At 34.5% G+C, this 21,393-nt stretch overlaps 1 protein-coding gene across 1 annotated transcript; it reads right to left on the reverse strand.

Moving 5' to 3' along the window:
- Positions 1-3,027: 3,027 nt before the first annotated feature.
- On the reverse strand, positions 3,028-3,423 carry LOC149376234 (uncharacterized). The gene has a single exon (XM_089606529.1). The coding sequence runs from the start codon at positions 3,421-3,423 to the stop codon at positions 3,028-3,030; it is 396 nt and encodes a 131-aa protein (XP_089462655.1).
- Between the last annotated feature and the right edge of the window lie 17,970 nt (positions 3,424-21,393).

A 21,393-nucleotide genomic window follows, 5' to 3' on the forward strand; every position in this document is an offset into this window, starting at 1 on the left:
AATTGCGTAGAGCTGAAAACGATGTTGTTTTGCTTTCCCGCTCTTTTGCATCAATGATATTATTGATTGTATTGTATCACCAATATCCATGCATCTTTACTTTTTTTTTTTTTTTAAATTATTGCACGTTATCCATTATTGCCACTCCCATCATCAATTCATCTTCATCTTCATCTTTCTTGTTCATGTTTCTTGTTCCAGTTTATCCATCTATATATGTATAGGAAAGAATGCGTAGACCTGAAAACGATGTTGTTTTTGCTTTCCCGCTCTTTTGCATCAATGATATTTTTTTGATTGTACTGTATCACCAATATCCATGCCTCTTTACCTATTTTTCTTTTTTGATCACACCTTATCTTCTATTATTACCTACCTTGTAGGCGTTATGGCCATTCGTTTATGGGAATGGGAAAGGTATATTACTTTTTTTATCTATCAAACATCTCATCATTACCTTCATTTTCATAATTCATTTTTCTTTTTCTCTTTATTATCTTGTTTGTTTATCTTGTGTAAACTCAGTGTATCCATCTCTCTCTATATACTGAAATATTGTCCGGTCACTTGAGAACGAAAAAAAGAGAGATAAAAGTGGCATTAATTATTCCTACTTTGATAATGGTAAGTTTCTATTTTTTCTATTTTTTATTTTTTATGTTTTTTTTTTCTAATAATGCCCCACAATTACAAATAATTTTACACTAAAAAATGACATTAATTTAGAAGCGAAATGGATACCGCTCACAAAAAGGGAAACCGTGTCCATTTCCCACTAGAGATTTTTAAACAACGTGTTTCACGTTATTACATTTCTAAGTTAGTATAGATAGAAATTGGATTTGAGAATTGGAGAAAAACTAACTCTCATCTTGAATGATTGAGAGTGAAAATGTTTATTCCAATCTTGATAAGAAATATACAAGTATAAGGCTTTATATAGCCATGAGACATAAAGAAAATAAAGGAAAATACAATGAAAATAAAGGAAAAATAACATGTCGTACTTATCGTTTAAGAGACATAAACGACACGTATGAAAAATATTTGATCTCTAATACACATTCCCGCTCTTTTGTATCACCAATCCATACATGATCTTTGTTCGTTGACATCCTTTTCTAATCTTAAAGTTAGAATTTAGCACTGCCACTTTTCCAGCAAATTGATGCTGAGTGGTACAGCTCATTTCACGCACTTATAAGAAAGTTAACCTGTACGTTGTCAGTTACATCGTCTTCAAGACTTTCCAGATGAGATGATTATAAGGTTTAAATGGTCACTCACTGTTGTTGGGATTTCACACCTAAATAATCCCTTTGAAATAAGAAGACGAAAGATAAAACAATAGGAAAGAGCAAACACAAGATTTATAGTTATTCAATCTCAACATGAGATTTGCGTCCACTTTACCGTTGCAAATATCATTATAGATCTAAAGGTATTGGTGTTTACAAACGTTCTCTCTTTCTCTCTCTGTATCGAATTATTCAATCACTTCTCCAAGACCACGGTAAGTTATGGAAACTTGAGCTGTAAGATTTCGTGTAGAAAACAACCATTTTCAAGGTTTCAAATTCAAGATATCTTGGTTTTGGCTCAAACCAGGGATCGATCAGCCAGTTCCAAGCAATGACTTGTCAGTGGGAATTGCGAGCCCATGAGTTCTGGATATTCTATTTGAATTTTAACTGAATTTTAAAATTTTAACATGGCCTATCACTACTACAAAATACTCCTTTAGAGTCGCTCAAAAGTCGGGTCGTCACATAAGGCGTGCGCAGAAGGCTTATCATGCGCACATGAAAATACAAGCGCGCACTAGTTTTCACACCAATGCGACGTGCTGAATGCCTGGCGCGGCGCGCCAAGGGCTTTTTGACCTTTTTGGCATTTTTCTTCATGGGCTCGTCTTGGGTGGAATTTTTAGCCTTTGTGAGCTCGAATCGGAATTTTTTGTAGGCCTCATTTGGACTTTTGCATGAGATTCCTTGTAAGTCACAAGGAATTTAATATTTCCAAAAACGACCGACAACATTAGGCCCCCAAGTTCGTTGCTTGGTGGACTTCGAGCAGTGACCTTTCAGAATCTTCCCGGCTGTTTGAGAGAATTTTGCTCTCTTGATCTTCGTCTTTTAGCGAGTGTATCGCGTTGCATCTCATTGAGGTGGACAGCTTTGTTGCGCCTAATAGCCATCTTTAATGCACCACTTAGATGTTTTTGATGCACCACTTTGCTTTTTCTATATGTCATGTGTTGGCTTGTTCAATAGTCATTGATTTGATTGTGTCTCGGATGACAGTCTTTATTGCACTTCATTAGTGTCTTGGTAGATGATTTTTGTGCGCCTTGTTGGCGGCTTTATCAAATAAGAAATGATCTGTTCCTCTTTATTGCACCTTGTTGGTGTCTTCCTCTTTTATCAAATAAGCAATGATGACTATTCATCAATAAAAAGGCCACTAATGGACTTAAAAAACAATTTTTTTTTTAAAAAGGCCACTAATCTAGTAGTATTATTATTTAAAACATATTTATCTCAAATAAAAAACGTGGCCCAACGACCTTTGATTTATTGCTATTATAAATAGAGCATGAAAGGAGCGGTGAAAAAACACACAAACATATAATCAATTGATTACACATATATAGACATGAATATGATGATGATGATGAAGAAGAAGAAGATGATGATGGTGGTATTGTCGTCGGCGTCCGGATCATCAGACGAGAGCATAGACTTTGCTGATATGAGGAATAGGGTCCATAAGTAATACCTGAGCTCGAGCACGAGTGTATGAATCGTTGAGTCCCATAAGAAATTGCATAACATATTCTGACTCCTCAAACTCACTAATCTTGGATTTTCCTCCACAATTGCATGGACAAATGCATTCCGGTTTGAAATCACAAAGATCTTGATGAACCGACTTCAATCTGGTGAAGTATACTCCAATGGTGTTCTGATCTTGAGAAAGATTCACATACTCTCTCCTCAGCTGAAAGATCCGCGGTCCATTGGATTGTTAAAAGCGATCTTTGAGGTCTTGCCAGATGTCTTTAGCTGTTCCTCCAAAAAGGATGCTCGCAGCTATTTCCTTGGATACAGAGTTCATGATCCAGGTGATGATGGTGGAATTATTTATGCTCCATAGGCGTAGGAGATCTGGATCTTCTGGCTTCACGATAGTCCCATCGATGAACCCTAGCTTGTTCTTGGCTTCAAGAACTATCAGCATCGATCGACTCCACGCCTGGTAATTGGTTCCGATCAAGACATTGGAGACTAGACTTCCTCCAGACGAATCATAATGGTGGAGATAATAAGGTGAGAACTGGTCTTCAATTGTCGATCGCGATCGAGAATTTCCGGTGATACCGGTTATTGGGAGCTCCATCGACTTCATTTCAGGATCCGCCATTGACCTCGACAGATACAGGATTAAGAAATCGAGAAAAGGAGAAACAAAAAAGAGAAACGAGATTCTCAGAAGCGGAATCGCTCTGATACCATATTGATTTTGAGAACTCGAATCAGAGAAAAGAAATCCGGAGAAGAAGAGAATAACAGAAAACTGAAAATTGTATTACTTCGAGGATAACAAAATCCTTTTTATACAGAAAACATATCAAACTAACGACAAGTCGTTTTATACTAAAAGGAAAATAAAAACGACAAAAAACTTAATAAGCCTCCTGATTACTTATACAACAAGTAATCAGCTAAAACAAATGACTCAACCAATATTCTAACTGCTAAGCTCCAATACAAAATGACATTAATTTAGAAGCGAAATGGATACCGCTAACAAAAAGGGAAACCGTGTCCATTTCCCACTAGAGAGTTTTAAACAACGTGTTTCATATTCCCGCTCTTTTGTATCACCAATCCACACATGATCTTTGTTCGTTGACATCCTTTTCTAATCTTAAAGTTAGAATTTAGCACTGCCACTTTTCCAGAAAATTGATGCTGAGTGGTACAGCTCATTTCACTCACTTATAAGAAAGTTAACCTGTACGTTGTCAGTTACATCGTCTTCAGGACTTTCCAGATGGGATGATTATAAGGTTTAAATGGTCACTCACTATTGTTGGGATTCCACACCTAAATCCCTTTTAAATCAGAAGACGAAAGATAAAACAATAGGAAAGAGCAAACACAAGATTTATAGTTATTCAATCTCAACGTGAGATTTGCGTCCACTTTGCCGATGCAAATATCACTATAGATCTAAAAGTATTGGTGTTTACTAATAGACTACAGTCTACCACGTCAGCAGACACGTCACCAACGCTAGCCGATGATGGAGTCACGTGACAAGTTGGTGAAGCGGTTAGGTGGTTAGGCAAGTTAGTTAGACGAAGCTGTTAGTCATAGCTGTATTGATCTGTATTTATACTTGTATGAACAATTCAGTTGAATCTAATGAAAATCTGAGAGAAGTGATTTACTCTCTCAATCCAAACAAATATCTCGTTATAGTTTCTTCTTCCAAAACTTATCTTTTACAAACGTTATCTCTTTCTCTCTCTGTATCGAATTTTTCAATCACTTCTCCAAGACCAGGGTAAGTTATGGAAACTTGAGCTGTAAGATATCTTGGTTTTGGCTCAAACCAGGGATCGATCGGCCAGTTCCAAGCGATGACTTGTCAGTCTATTGGAAAAGTAGTTTGAGGATTTCAAGGAGTGTTTGTTGGGTTTGATCCTTGATAAAAATACACCGAAACAAATTACCGAAACATAAACGAACACACTATGTGTTTTACTCACACGGTGAAATGGTGAGGAGATAAATATAACCAAGACAGTATTCGGGACAATTTTCTCATCTATTTATTTCTAAATAAAAACGTACAAGTGATAAGCTATTTATAAGACTACCTCGGATAAAACTAACTCCACTCACACATTAACATATCTAATAAAACTACCTCGGATTCCTAAGCGACTTATTCTAATGTGCCACATGCACCCACTAACACACGTAATAAATTGCTACCACTAGCCACTAACTCACTAACCCACGTTTCTTTTTCTTTTTTCTTTTAGAAAATCCTAAGTCTAGATTAAAAATAACCCACAGTATTGGCCTTTGGAGCTATCTTATTTGAGAAGGCAAGGAATGAATTATTCCATGAAAATCCTCTCTTCCGAGCATCAACGCCTTGACAGATTCGTTTTTACATAAAAATAGCCAAAGCATTAAGGGAATTAACAGGATTTTTTGTTTTGCAAGTTATTTGATGATACTAATTATTTGATGTTTAAGTTAAAGGATAGCTAAGATAATATTTTTTTTTCTTTTTTCATGCTTATTGTTTAAGCATATGTATAGAAGTATTTATGTCACATGTTATATATGTATGTAACGTAAACTTCAAAGTGAAAAGATAAAGATAAACAAAGGAGTCGTACCGCCTCGAGAGCTATTAAGGAGAAATTTCTCAGGCCGAGGCCCAAATGAGAAAATTTATCGGGCCGAGGCTCTAAGAGTTATAAGTTTAAAAGATGGAACGAAACTATGGGAGGCCGCACACTCGTAGCTCGTTTCCAAAGTGTACACTGAAATAAGTACGACTACCCTAGGGACATCCCAATCTAAAAAAAAATAGAAGACAAAGCTTAAGTCACGATATGCATGGTTTGAAAATATTAAGAACGCAATCATGCATTGCATTATTCTTATTATTTTGTGAGCTTTATATTACTCTCGCTGAGCATAAGCTCATTTCTTCGAAAAACTTTACGTCTGTATTATAGGTAAACAACATACAAAGAACTGAGCAGGGTGGATTAGCGGCGTCGATAGCGAGAGGGATGGGTTGCGGTTGTCATTCACGAAATAAGTTTTTCGCTACGAGTAATTAAGAAATCAATTTTAAGGTTTTATCAACAGTTACTTTAAAGTTATGAAGTTTCTACGAGTTTTATAATTCTGTTGAGATTTATATTCTACATTATATATTTTATTATTTTGCTACTATGTTTGGTTTTAAACTGGTACTTCGTATTTTCAATTTTGGTTAAGTACTTCTCATGAAACATTTAAAATGCAATCTTCATATTTCTTTTATGTTTTGTTTCTTTTTAAATTATTAAAAATTTGGTTCGCCTTATATACGATGTGTTTTTTTTATTAGAAATCCTTGATTTTCTAAAGTTTAAAAGTAAGATAAATAAGACGGTTTGAAAAGTCGGGTCGTCACACAAGGCGCGCAGAAGGCTTATCGCGCACACATGAAAATACAAGTGCGCGCACCAGTTTTCACACCGGCGCGACGTGCTGAATGCCTGGCGCGGCTCGCCAAGGGCTTTTTGGCCTTTTTTTTGGCATTTTTCTTCATGGACTCGTCCTGTGTGGAATTTTTAGCCTTTGTGGGCTCGAATCGGCTTTGTTGCGCCTAATAGGCGTCTTTAATGCACCACTTAGATGTTTTTGATGCACCACTTTGCTTTTTCTGTATGTCATGTGTTGGCTTGTTCAATAGTCATTGATTTGATTGTGTCTCGGATGACAGTCTTTATTGCACTTCATTGGTGTCTTGGTAGATGATTTTTGTGCGCCGTGTGGGCGGCTTTATCAAATAAGAAATGATGACTCTTCCTCTCTATTGCACCTTGATGGCGTCTTCCTCTTTTATCAAATAAGAAATGATGACTCTTCATCTATAGAAAGGCCACTATAGCAAACAAATTGAAAAAAAAAGGCCACTAATCTAGTAGTATTATTATTTAAAACATATATATCTCAAATAAAAAAAACGTGTCCCAACAACCTTTGATTCATTGCTATTATAAATAGAGCGTGAAAGGAGCAATGAAAAAAACACACAAACATATAATCAATCAATAACACAGATAGACATGAATATGATGATGATGGTGATGAAGAAGAAGATGATGATGATGGTGTTGGTGGTGGTTCTGATGGCGGCGGCGTTGTCGTCGGCGTCTGGAACATCTGACGAGAGCTGGAACAGGAAGATGGGTGACATCATCATGATGGTGCGGGGCCCACAGCCCAACGTCGGCGAGAGCTGTATCCCTTATGGAAAGAGTTGCCAGCCTGAATGGGTGAAACCTCCGTCCGGCGGTCCTGACTGCTGTGAGGGCCTTAGCTGCGTTCCTTTGATTATAGGAATTGGAGGATGGTGCTGGTGATCACTCACTCACTCACTCCTAGCCCTAAAATGCATGCATGCTTTGTACCTACAAATATCTCTTTTCTACGTACGTATTGTTGGCCATTTTATATGTTGGAAAATAAGGCCATATATATGCACCTACCTACTCTCTGTACTCTACTCCTTCACTTGAATATCCCATCTCGCTTTTAATATATAAAATATTTTCTTTCTTCTCTTCATCTCTCTCTCTCTCACTGTCTCTGGAATGCTTTCTTAATCTGTATTAAGACTATTATTATTTATTTTAATCATTTTATTATTACTGGTAAATGGTAATACTATATTGTTATATTTTGTACGTACGGAATAGTAGTTTTTGCAATTAGTGATAATGAGTTATTTTTTAACTGAACTTATGTTTCATAGGAATGCTTTCTTAATCTGTATTATTAAGAATTTCTTATTACTGTTATTATTTATATTACTAATTTTAGTATCACTGCCACTTGTAATACCATACTGTTATATTTTGTATGGTTGCTTTTCCCAAATACTCCAATTGACAATGAGTTTACGACAGAACAGCTTCAGACTGTTGTCTACTTTTGTATTATTTTTCAGTATTTTCAATTACTTTTATATAATATTGTACACAAGGATTAACTATTGTATTATTGAAGTCCTTGCAAGTCGAACAAGCAATACAAATGGTGTTATAAAGATTTTATAAACCAGCAACGTAGAAAAGATATAATATTATTTTGGAATTTGTAACTGACTAAACCTATTCAAATTTGAGAATTTCATTTTGTCATACGTTTTAGAATTTTTATTTTTTATTTTTAGCCATTCTACTTATATGGCACAATGTTTATACCATTTTTACCCTATTAATTAGTTCATATAATTTACTTTCGTAATTAATAAAACCTAATTTATTATTCAAAATTCCTAATTATTAGGATCTCAATTATCTCTCTTTCTATTTTTATGTTTACTCTCTCTCTCTCTCGTCAAATTTTTTAATCATGAACAAAGGTCAAAAACATTAAAAGCGCAATTGATAATCGTTAATAAATGTTAATAGGTTTTTGCTTCAACTAATAATCGGTAATAACTGTTAACAAGTTTATACCAGAAACCTATTATCAGTTATTACCGACTATTAACTGCGATGCTGTTGTTTTTTTACTTGCGTCATGGCTAAAAATGTAACGAAGAGAGAGAGAGAGAGTGAGGAAGAGAGAGATAGAGAGTATTTAGGTATAGATAAATTATTTTCATTTAATTTATTTTTGACAAAGAATGAGGAGAAAAAAAATACGGGTAAGTTTGTCTTATTGCATTAAAGATTGGTTAATTACCAAATATTACTACAACATTGGCTATTTAACAATTCTAAGTTTTAAAAAGGCTAGTACGCTAGAGCGCCCTATTATTTTTCATATGTCTTCTGTCTTTGTTTTGTGATTTCGAGTTTTACCAAAACAAACAAAATAGTATTAAAGGTTTTTTTTTTTCAAGCCTAAACTTCTTTATGTATTTTATTTTTTTTCCATACAGTCTAGCTGGTCATATGGGACCCACGAGATCCAATTTCCCATATTATTGATACAATGTGAAAAAAAACCATATTATGAAATGCGGTACCGGGACTTTTGTCCCTGAACCATCCGAGAAATGGGACGGAACATGGATCCCCTTTTAGCACCATGTAGTACCATGTTTTTAAGTTGTACTTATTTAAATTTTAAACAGAGGAATTTTTTCTTTTTTCAATTGCATTCATGATTAAAGTAAAAAAATATGGAAAATATGGAAATCCTGGAACCGCAAAATATGGTACTGGAAAAATTCCCGGTACCGTGAAAAATAGTTCCGAGATTTCTCTGTACCGTGTTTTACGGTTCCGAGGGTCCCATTTCCTGGGTTCCACATGGCCAGCTTGACGGTACAGTAGCTACAAAAATATCAAGCATAAGTTTTTAACTTGAGAGAGAGAGAGAGAGAGAGAGAGAGAGAGAGAGAGAGATGCTAGGCCGCGTATAATAAAGAGAGGGGAAACTTGAGATACTAAGTTTAATGTTACTTCACATTTGAAAATCAATCTCCATATTGAACATTTTAGGAAAATAAAGCTTTTGGGTAGGTAAAGGGAAACTTGAGAAATCAAGCTTGATGTTACCTCACATTTGAAAATCAAGCTCTATATATGTTGAACTCCTTAAAAAAAAAAACTAAAGCTTTTGGGTAGGTAAAGCGTCCAAAATACTCTTGTTAAAAAACTTCGAAACGATTAGAAAAATGAAGACAAAAACTTTGAAATAACTATAAAAATTAAGGCAAAACTTTCAAAGATAAAATAAAAATGAACGCAAAACTTCGAAATAAATTATTATGATACCACTGACTTCGTGATTTGCCTTCAATTTTTTAATCGTTTTACCAGAAAAATCAATAGAAAATACTCTAAACCCTAAATACAAAATACTTTTTTTAAATAATTTCGAAATCACTAGAAATACGAAGGTAAAAATATTGAAATCACTAGAAAAATAAAGGCAGAACTTTCGAAACGATTAAAAGATCAAGACAAAAAACAAAAGATCACGACAAAAGGTAAGGAAAAATATGTTGCGAAGGGCTATATTGTGGTGGTGACGGAATTGGTGGGACGTACGTGTCAGTACTTATGGAATGTGCCCAATCAGATGCTCATTGCGGCATACAGGGAATAATGACTATGTGAAATTAGCTGCTTCATCTTCTTCTCATCCAATATCATCTCTCTAGTGCTCCACTGATCTATGCGTGCTCGTTTTTTATTATTATTGATAAATAAATGTGGGGTACGTAATCCATCTAGGAATAATATTCCCACTCCATGGGTGATGTATGATATGCACCTCTTATCATTAATGTGATCAGCTGTTGGATCCCCAACAGCCAGAACATATTGGAACGAGGCTATAGTCTGGTATTTTACTTTCTTCATTGTCTTTCTTCTATGTGTGAAAAATAATCAACTATATATTTCCCAGTTAGGTTAGGGTATGTTTTCAACTTTTCATTTTCTCTTGTTATCTCTCTTCTTACATTTTTTTTTTCACCACTCGTCCTATAACCTTCGGGATCTATTAAAAAAAAAAAATCTAACATACTAAGTCACTTGTAACATTGGATCCCCAACAGCCAGAACATTGGCATGAGGGTATATATATATATATAGTGTGTGGTATTTTACTTTCTTCTTTGTGTGAAATCAACTATATCCCGGTTAGCGTATGTTTTCATTGTTTTGATCTATTGGTTTTCTCTTATCATCACTCTTCTTATATGTTTTACCACTCGTCATATAACCGTTGGGATCAATTAAAAAAACAAATAATTAGCTGTTTAGCCATCTAAAACACTAGCAATTTGGTTTTAGCCAACCTTTCGTTAATTTTCCGTAAATAGTCATCTTGCTTACGTGGCAGTTTATTAATTGAATTAGTTTTACCTTTTTGTCCTCACGCTATTTTAATTAGCCAGTTTTTTTTTTAAATTTTGAATTAAATATTGAAACCGAATAGGGAAGTTTTCAAATTTATTTTGAGCAGATTTTGAAAGTTCTCAGTCCATTAATTGTTATGTATTTGGAAATTTTCAGCGTTGACTTTAGGTAATTAGTTTCTATTTTCGTTGCAATTCATTATGGATAAAATCTATATATATATTCTTCATTCATTGATATTATTTTGTCTTCCATATATTCATAATTTCCAGAATTTTCGTGCCCAAAATATTTCCAGAATTTTTTCAATTTATTTATACGAATATACTGTAAATAGGCTTTGTATTTACAGTCAATATACTGTAAATAAGCTTCGTATTTACACGAATATACTGTAAATATGATTTCTATTTACACGAACATACTGTAAATATGATATCTATTTACACGAACATATTGTATTAAAAAAAAACATAAACTTCTCTCAGCAAGAAGCTTGTCGATTTGCACATGCGTTCCAGGAACAAGAATGAACTTGATTCCCAGGTTATAAAGGAAAACAAAATTCCTGAGAACCAAAATTAGTCGAGAGAAAAACAAAATCATAGATCGTTGCCTTGAGACACGGGATCGTCGCCACCAGCAGCAGCCCCACGCCGCCCACCGCCGCGTACCCCAAAATGGCCCGCGCCTTCATCGCCATCCACCGCGATCCCCGCGTCACCTCTTCCACAGCGTCCTTCTCAGATTCGAAATCGCCGGCGGGATCGAGACCAAGCGCGCCGGTGGTGGGATCGATGTGGATCACCTGCGTGTCGCGGCGCCCCACTCCCTCGATCTCTCTTTCTCGGCTCTCTCTCTCTCTCTCTCTCTCGGCTCTCTTTCTTCTTTCCTCTTTCTTACTCTCTTAATGATCTTAATGACGTCCTTAATAACCACGAGCAGTTATATCAGAATATTTTGTATTAAATGTTTTATTTTCAGCATGTTAATGGGCGGGAACGGTTGGGAGGTTATTTTGGTATTTTTATCTATGTAAATAAATTGGGCTGGCTATTAACACGAAATTGACCAAATGTTGGCTAAATCCAAAACTGTCTAAACTGGGAGGCTATTTAGCTATATAACCCTTAAAAAAATGGGTGCTTTAACTAACTAGCTTTTTTGAAACATAAAATTTGTGAAGTAGCCAACGTTTTGGTAATACTTGTTAATTAGCCAGCCCGAACTATTACATATGCAATAAGACGCTCTTGCCCTCATTTTTAGTTCCCCGCTCATTTCTTGCCGATATAGAAATTAAATGAAAAAAAAAAAATCAAAGCAATAAGTAAAAAAAAAAAAGCAGTTTTTAATTCATTCTTTCTTTCCTTCTTTCGTTCACATCAATATTTTTTATTCACTTACTGAAAAAATGTCATTCCTTCTTCTTTCTCGACAAAATCAACCCAGAAAACATAAAAAAATAATAATAATAATAATAATAAAAAAAAAAAAGTAATAAAACCAAAACTCCATACAACCGATAATCTGCATTATTTATCATGGTTATTACTGGTAAATAGGTTCTGCGATAATAGCTATTAACGGACTATTCTTCTAGCGCCTCAAAAAAATTTTCGACCAAATCATGCCAGAAAAACAGAAAAAAATGAAGAAAAAGAAGAACAAAACTCCATTCAATCGAATATCTGCTCCGATTTTCATGGCTAGTACTTCTTAATAGAATCTGCGTCAATAGGTATTAACAAATATTACTGCTATAATATATATTAACATATTATGACCTGAATTTTTTCTGTGACAAAGAACAAATCAAGGTTCAAAGAATTGATTAATTTTACAGTGATGATCTATGTGTGTGTGTGTGTGTGTGTGTGTGTGTGTGTGAGAGAGAGAGAGAGAGAGAGAGAGAGAGAGAGAGAGAGAGAATTAATTCAAAAAAGGAATTGTATTGAAGATGTGGAGATGATTAAGAAAATAACTAACAGATGGAAACAAATAGAAAACATAATATATCATTTATTAAGTGAAATTCTTTGAAAGAGCTGTGGATTTGGAACTGCCGTAACTTGAGCACAATTCCAGTAGGACTCCCAAACTCTCTTCAAGTTTTGAAGATCTCTTATTTTCCTTCGATGGAATACGAAGATCTCAAGAAGCTGATCAGTAGATTGTCCTATAGTAAAAGATCTATAGAAACGATAATCTCAAAAAGCTTGTGGATTCGATACTTTATTTCGAAGTAGCATTAAAAACGACTAAGGTCTTAAAAAACGACATTGTTTGCTTAAAAAAAACCAAAAAAGTCTCGATTTAAAAAATATAAAACGACATTATTCGTTTCGAAAATTTAAAAACGACATCATTTCAGAAAATAGAAAATTAGTCTTAAAAAACTACATCTTTCTTTTTAGAAAATAAAAAACGACATAGTCTTGAGCAACGACATCGATCGTTATGGAAAATTGATAGAAAACGACATTAAGGAACAGAATATAGAAAACGACATCCTTCAGTAGAAAACGACATAATAAAGAAAAGGACATCGTTTTAGACAGATAATAGAAAAACGACATCGTTTCAATTCAATCAACGACGTTCTCTTTCGCCGCGACATTCTCTTCCGCCGCGAGCTCCAGACGACTTCCTTCGCCGCCGGACTGGTCTTCTCTCAGATCGTCAAATCCTCAGTCTTGTCTTCTCCAGACAATTTATTTCTGAAATGAATACGATATTCAGTCACAATATATGACACAGATATTGCACTAGTCTGTGGAAGAGAGCTTAGTAAAGCAGTCATTAAGAACTTTTTTTTTTTTCGGTACGACCAATACTGTAAGCTTATTAATTGAGGCCACAGACTTGTCCAAACTATCTCAGCTTTGATCCACCACCGAACAGCTCTTTTCCTGATCGACCTGTAAATCTTCCATCAGAGATAAGGTGTTTTCCGGAGGAAGGATGACCTGTCACTCTCTTGAAGAAACGACAACGACATTGTCTTAGAAACGACATCGCTTCTTTTAGTAAACACAAAAACAACATCGTTCACCTCAGAAAATGTAAAACGACATTTTGTTCGCTTTAAAAAAACGACAAAGTCAATAGAAACGACATCGTTCGTTATAAAAAAAATAAACAAACGACAGTTTTGAAAAACGACATTCTTCGTTTCAGAAAATTAAAAAACGACATTAGTCGTTTCAGTAAATAGAAAACGACAGGTTTCATGACAGAATAGAAAACGACAGCTTCCAGCCACTCTCGCGTGTATCAGTTCAAAAGAAAATTTTGAACATTTTCTGGCAGCGAAATGAAGTTTAACGCTGGTGAGATCAAGAAGAGAAAACCGGAGAAGAAGCTCAATGGAAAAGGCAAACGAAATTTGATGTCAAAGACATCCCCTTTTCTTCTTCTTTTTTAATTTTACTCTATTGATGCCCTTTCATAGTACATTTCGAGTTTTGCAGAGAGAAATAGAAAATGCCTAAATGCTTTGAGTCTTTTTTTATATATATATATATATATATACTAGAAAGTAACACATGCTACGCACGTGATTATTATAGTTTTATTTGAAAAGAAAGAATTTAAAATTAATCCGTTTTTTCTTAACTAACATACATTAAAGAGATAATAAGAAATATAAAGCAAGTATTGTATTCACAAACAAATAAATAAAACTAATATTTCTCATAGTTTTTCAATCAACACACGCAATCCCAGAATGTAACGATAATGTGTGGAAGAAAAAAAGAAAAGCATAGAAAATGCATGATGTTTTTTTGAAATAAAATAAAAAATAGTTCAATCAAAGTCTAGGTTTTTTGTTGGAGGTGGATGTTGTAGGGGAGAGATCATCATCTTTGTTCTCCAATTCTTGGTCGATACAATTAATTAAGCTCGGAGAGGTTGTAAACTTGGCTAACGGTGAGTTGGTGTTGCATTCCTCTTGAATTTAGAATTCTCGTGTCTTGAACATAGAATGCTTTTGTGATAGTTTATTTGGCCTTGAATATTGATTTCAAGGAATCTTTTTGCGTACCCTGTTTTAGCAAATGTGAATTAGTTTTGTAAATTATTCAAAATAATTTAGATAAGCAATACACATTTCCATTTATTGATTAACATGCTCCAAAATTTTGGATATTTGTGAAGCCTTGCATGAAAAGATCTTTTCACCAGTGTAACCAAAGCATGCAGCTTCGAACTTCTCTGAGTCATCCGTCAAAATGAACTGAATGGGTAACCTACAAAGTACTTACATGCATGTGAGAGATATTGTTTCAAATTTTGAGTTCCACAATTAAAAAATTCTATGCATAGAACATACCACGGCACGACTTTGCTCTTTTCAGTTCTACAATTTTGGCATGTGAAACGTTTATTGATCGGAAAGGTTGTTCCTTTCTTGCAATTCGAACATGCATTGTAGTAGAAACGCTGTTCATAATTTACGACCGACGCCGTTGCTTTGACCCAATAATTTCCAGATTTATTCTTAGACAATGAAAATTTTAATTTAACAAATATAACGTAATAGTTTTCTTTGATACCTTCATCTTGGTATTTATGAATTCAGCAAGCAACAGTAAATCTTGTTCTTTGGGTAGTGGTATAGGTTGCGACGTTGGGTTCTTCTTTTGTTCTTTTGCCAACTTTTTTAGAGTTGATGCATTTTCCATATTCCTAGATTTAGAAAAGAAAAAAAAAGGTTAGTGTTAGCGAAAAAATAAAGATTCGCAATTTGAAGTCACATGAAACAACATGCATGTATATACCACAGAGAAAGAGATTTGGCAATGGAGAATTTAGGGTCGATATAAATTGTGCTCGACCCTTTCGTCGATAAGACGATGCCACCTAGGAAAAAAAAGCAAAAAATTAGTAAGCGATAATTCGTCATATGATATTAGAAATAGTTCCAAACAATTATTGAGTAACCATTATTAACAATCCTCAACCAATAGTATAGATTTATAGCAATTCACCCTAATCCTAATTATTACTTGTGTAAAATGTGTGTATACATATATATAGTTCGGTTTTGTGTCGAAATAGTAATAGCCGTTGAAACTTGTTTTGAATCTTGTTCATGCCGTAATCCAATCTGTTGTGGCCATATTCAACAATTATTTGTATTTCGTAATCACTAATCTACGTAAGCTATATTATAATATTTTATGCCATACACATATGATGTAAGAAAGATGGACCTACGAGCCATTCAAAACAGAAGTAATGGAACTAATTACGCAATTATAGTTTACCTTATTTTCCAAACATAAACCAATATTTAAAAGTTTTAAAAGTTAAATACTTAATTATATATGTGTGTTATTGGTGAAAATCTACATATTTTTACGTACAACAAGGAAAGTTTACCTTTTTTTTCTTTCTTTTCTTTTGCTATTTCACCTTTAACTTTATTCGCTGAGAAAAGCTTTCATACTATGTCATGAAATCAAACCAGTACCATGAGTTTCTATTTCATACTAGATAAGCGTACATCTTCTTTTTCCATAGATGGTGCTTGAGGACTTCTCTTCCCATTTTTGAAGTGTGTCATTCAAAATCATCTAAAAAAAATCCCAATACTTGGACAGCACGTTCCATCTATGCTTGATTGTTCAGAATGTGATGTGAGAAAATACATAAACCCCAAAATTAAAGATACAAAGGATAAACCAAAGAACAAAGTTTGGCCGAAAATATTTAAACAGATTTGCAGCTAATAATAAGTTGAGGAAGATGTAATAATGAAATGATAACCATGGATGGGCAGGCAGGTGGATCGATCCATACCTTTGGAGCATCAACAGATCGTTCTCGTTCTGGTAAAGAGAAACGACAAATCTGGCACTGAAGATTATTAGCTGTGATAGAATTATTCCATCCAAATTAATAAGTTGGTGGAGAACACATTAGACTTTCAAATAATTGGCTGCGTAGCCATCTAAAACACTAGCAATTTCGTTTTAACCAACCTTTCGTTAATTTCCCATAAATAGTCATCTTGCTTACGTTGCAGCTTATTAATTGAATTAGTTTTACATTTTTGCCCTTACGCTATTTTAAATAGGCAGTTTTTTTTTTTAAATTTCGAATTAAATATTGAAACCGAATAGGGAAGTTTTCAAATTTGAAATTTAAATTTTGAGCAGATTTTGAAAGTTCTCAGCCCATTAATTGTTATGTATTTGGAACTTTTCAGCGTTGACTTTAGGTAATTAGTTTCTATTTTCGTTGCAATTCATTATGGATAAAATCTGTAAATATATTCTTCATTCATTGATATTATTTTGTCTTTCATATATTCATAATTTCCAGAATTTTCGTGCCCAAAATATTTTCAGAATTTTTTTCAGTTTATTTACACGATTATACTGAAAATATGCTTTGTATTTACAGTGAATATAATGTAAATATGCTTTGTATTTACAATAAATATACTGTAAATAAGCTTTGTATTTACACGAATATACTGTAAATATGATTTTTATTTACACGAACATACTGTAAAAAAAAAAAAAAAAAAAAAAAAAAAAAAAAAAAAAAAACTGTTCTTCGCGGAGTCCATAATATCGATCGGGACCTTTGGACACATATTCTTCTCTTCTCGGAAAATTCAAACAGGGAGCACTAGAGAAAAAAAAATCAGAGCCTGCGATTGAAATTAAGCCTTCAATTTTAACTAACAAAAATCAATTTAACAACTTCAATTCATCCAAACCCATCAGACCAAACAGGGAGCACGAGAGAAAAAAAATCAAGGACAAAGCTTAACCAAGCAAGAACGATACAATCATTATCGAGAAAGCCCCAATTTTATTGTAATTCGGAACCCAAACCCTTGGGTTCAAGAGATTCACGGGAAATGCCTTCTCAATTTGATGAATTCCGACGGCTCTCTTTGATTCCAGCCGAACTCCTCGTCAATCTTTTCTCGGCAACTCCCGGCGACTCTCCGGTCCGAGCGCGCGCGGGTTTTGGGTCTGCTCATGACGGGGTGTTTGGTGGTGGTCCGGTCGAGCGTTCTCTTCTTCCTCGAGCTCTCACTCCCTCGATCTCTCTCTCGGCTCTCTTTCATCTTTTTTTTTTTAAAACAATAAATGAGAGCGGTTGCGTGTGAAGTGTGAACGCATCTATATGGTTTTAATTACCTCCTCGATTTGCGCGAGCATTAATGACGAAATCTTTGAGCTTATTATGTGTAAATGCGCTGATACAAAATGGGCGGGAATAACAAAGGGCAGTCTCGTCCTATTTTCGCTGTAAATAAATCCTCATGGCTATTTACCATTAATTAACAAAATGTGGTCTAAAAATAAATTGCTTATTTTCAGGAGGCTATTTAGCTTAATTACCCTTAGATTTTTTTTGTTGTTGTTAAATTAAAAAAGTTGAAGATGATATGTAAATATAAAATTATAAGTTGAACAAGAATCCATGCTGGTGAGGCTGTGATTCAGTTTAGTTCAAATTCATATTGTAAATTAGGTCACAGCTCTTCCAAAAATATATCTGATGCAATATTATGCACCTTCATGGATATTTATCTAACATTACTAAATTTATTTTGTTTTCCATATCTATCATTCAAGATACTATTTAATTTTTTTCTCTCTTAAAACGTCAAATAGTTCTGCAGGAAAATCATTTTGTTTCTAAGCAAAAGCAGTTTTCATCCAACCATAATACAATAAAAGCTCATTGATAGGAAGACTAGCTAATTAATGGCAGTTATATAGCTAAATACATTGCTGAATATTCAACATAGTCACACTCAATAATAGTGCTGAGAAGAGTTTTACAGTTGGCTCATGCTGTATGAAATATGGAAATCACACCACTACCAAAAAGTTAATCCATCCACATTATTTGTTTCTTAAAGCTACTATTACCTTCTTCTTTTTTTCTTTTTTTTGGCAATCTTTACCTTTGCCTTTATTTGCTTGTCCCATGTTCCTGATTTCCATGTCTCCCGGCCATTGATTTGTTTTCATCGAACATCCTGATTCGGAACTCTGTAATATGAGGAAGAAATCTGGTTCTGTTGAGCAGGGTATATAATTATCCCCAAGTTCGTTATAACAAACTCTGCAGAGCTAACAAACGACAACACCAATATTACTAAAACGATAATAAAGAGTAAACGGCAATAGAGATAAAGCATCACTAAAAGCCTCCTCAAGCTTGTTGCAGTGCATGGAGAAACGGGAATGGAAAGGACGTTAGTGAAACTATCGCCGGCTTGACACTCAGAAGAGACAAGTTAAAATTTCCAAGTCCTTAGCTAGGACTTTCTCTCGCGAAAAAAAGTGAACATCGATTTTGCTTTATCACCGGATTCGGATTGGAGGCTAGAGAAACAACACCAACATTGTCGCACCAAAGGATGGGACAATCCAAATATCTTGAGCAAAATTTGAAGCCAAATTAACAGGCTCCGAAGTAGCAAGCAACATCAAACAATACAGGGACTTGAGCTTTCTAAAACAAATTTCCTCAATCAATTGACCCTTTGGGAAGTCTTGCAGTACAAGTTTCCATAACTTAGCCTTGTCTCGGAGTAAATTTAATGAATAATTGAGATGTTACTCAAATATAGTAAGTAAACATCAGATTTCTTGTTACTCAAGGTATCTCTGATCTAATAAGAGAGCTTGAGGCAAGTTTCATAACAGAATGATACATATTAGAAATCACAATCCGTAGAAACCTGAATTATGGCTTTAGCACGGATAATAAAATAATTTATGAGAGAAATAAAACATACGGAAGCCCTGTCATTGTTGTTTATGTTCGTTTCAAAATATGGACGAAATCATAAGGTGTTTATGTTTGTTTCAATATCACAACTGTAGCAAAATTAGTTTTTTTGGGTTTAATATTCTACATCAGCACCAGCTTGTAAAATGAAGTTGATCTCCCATTTCAGTGCAATGAATCATTAATATCTCATTTCTTGGGTTTTAAGTTATCACTCACTCTACTAGCAGAGTCATTTTGACTCAAAATATCAACCTCTCAAAACCATAGCACGGAAATAACACCAAGAGAGAGCTTGAAGGATGTGTAAGACGTAAAACTCCTTTTCAAGAGAGTTGAAATAGAGTTGTGTGATATTTCTATACATTAATATTTGGAAGAAGAAAATTCTAATCTGTAGAAAAGCAATCTGTGGTGTTGTGGTTTGATTAATTTCATAAAGTATGAGCCCACCACAAGACTATTTTATCAGCCATTATTATTGAGCCAACCATCAATAGTGTGGATCGATTCAATATCTCACATTATTGAAGCCAGACTTTATAATCATATTCATCAGCTCGCTCCTCAATCGAATCTGAATCATCTCAGCTTTGATCTTCCACCGAACTGATTTTTCCCGTAACGACCTGTAAATCGTCCACAAGTACTATTAAGATTTGACAAGGATGTCGGATGAAAAAAAAAAAAAAAAAAAAAAGCAAACGACAAAGATCATGTATGGATTGGTGATACAAAAGAGCGGAAATGTGAAACACGTTGTTTACAACTCTCAAGTGGGAAATGGACACGGTTGCCCTTTTTTTAGCTGTATCAGTATGCATATATGCCCAATTTCAAGTTTGTTTCTAAATCAATGACATTTTGTTAGTGTAAAATTATATGTAATTAATGCGGTACATTATTAAGAGAAAAACATAAAAATAAATTATCGAAACTTACCATTCTCAAAGTCTTCTTTTATTCTTTCTCAAGTGACCGGACAACATTTCAGTATATAGAGAGAGATGGATACATTGAGTTTGGACAAGATAATAAAGAGAAAAAGAAAAAAAAAATGAATTATGAAAATGAAAGTGATGATGAGATGTTTGATAAAAAAATAAAAAAAAGTACCTTTCCCATTCCCATATACGAATGGCCATAACGCCTGCAAGTTAACGTAAAAAAAAGGTAATAATTGAATATAACGTGCAATAAAAAAAAAAAAATACAATCAATAATATCATTGATGCAAAAGAGCGGGAAAGCAAAACAACATCGTTTTCAGCTCTACGCAATTTTTATCCTCTATATAGAGATGGATAGATTGAGGTTGGAGAGGAACAAGAAACACGAACAAGAACGAAGATGAAGATGAAGATGATGATGATGGGAGTGGCAATATTAGTGGCAACAATGATGGGATTGTTGGTTTCACCGGCGAGTTGTGGGCGCGGCTACACGTTCACTCCCATTCCCAACGACCGGTGCCGAGTTCCGACGGAGTATTGCACGATTTGGCAAGGCAAAATATGCTGCGGAGGGTTGTATTGTGCTGGCGAAGGAATTGGTGGCACGTGTCAGCCCATACCGAACTGCGCTCAACCAGGTGGTCATTGTGCCTTACTAACCGAATGTTGCTACCCCTATGTGTGCACCAAAAACTCTCAGGGAACATGTGTGCGTAGAGCGAATGACATTGTGCAATTACCTGCTTCTGATCCAATATTATCTCTCTAAAACATCCACTCTATATATATATATATATATATATATATATATATATATATATATATATGCGTGCTGGTTTATTATTATTAATGATAAATAAATGTGGGATAATCCATCTAGGAATAATATTTCCACTCCATGTATATGATGTATGATATGCACCTCTATCATTAATGTGATCAGCTGTTGGATCCCCAACAGCCAGAACATTGGGTACGAGGGTATATATTGTCTGGTATTTTACTTTCTTCCTTGTCTTTCTACTGTGTGAAAAA

The sequence above is a fragment of the Urtica dioica genome, unplaced genomic scaffold (assembly GCF_054948205.1).
Source record: "Urtica dioica subsp. dioica isolate 48M unplaced genomic scaffold, U.dioica_male_clone48M_v1_H2 Urtica_dioica_male_H2_contig_30, whole genome shotgun sequence".
Taxonomy (NCBI): domain Eukaryota; kingdom Viridiplantae; phylum Streptophyta; class Magnoliopsida; order Rosales; family Urticaceae; genus Urtica; species Urtica dioica.

Excerpts from the sequence above, each read along its gene's own strand:
- LOC149376234 (XM_089606529.1), bottom strand. The coding sequence starts at position 3,423 with ATGGCGGATCCTGAAATGAAGTCGATGGAGCTCCCAATAACCGGTATC.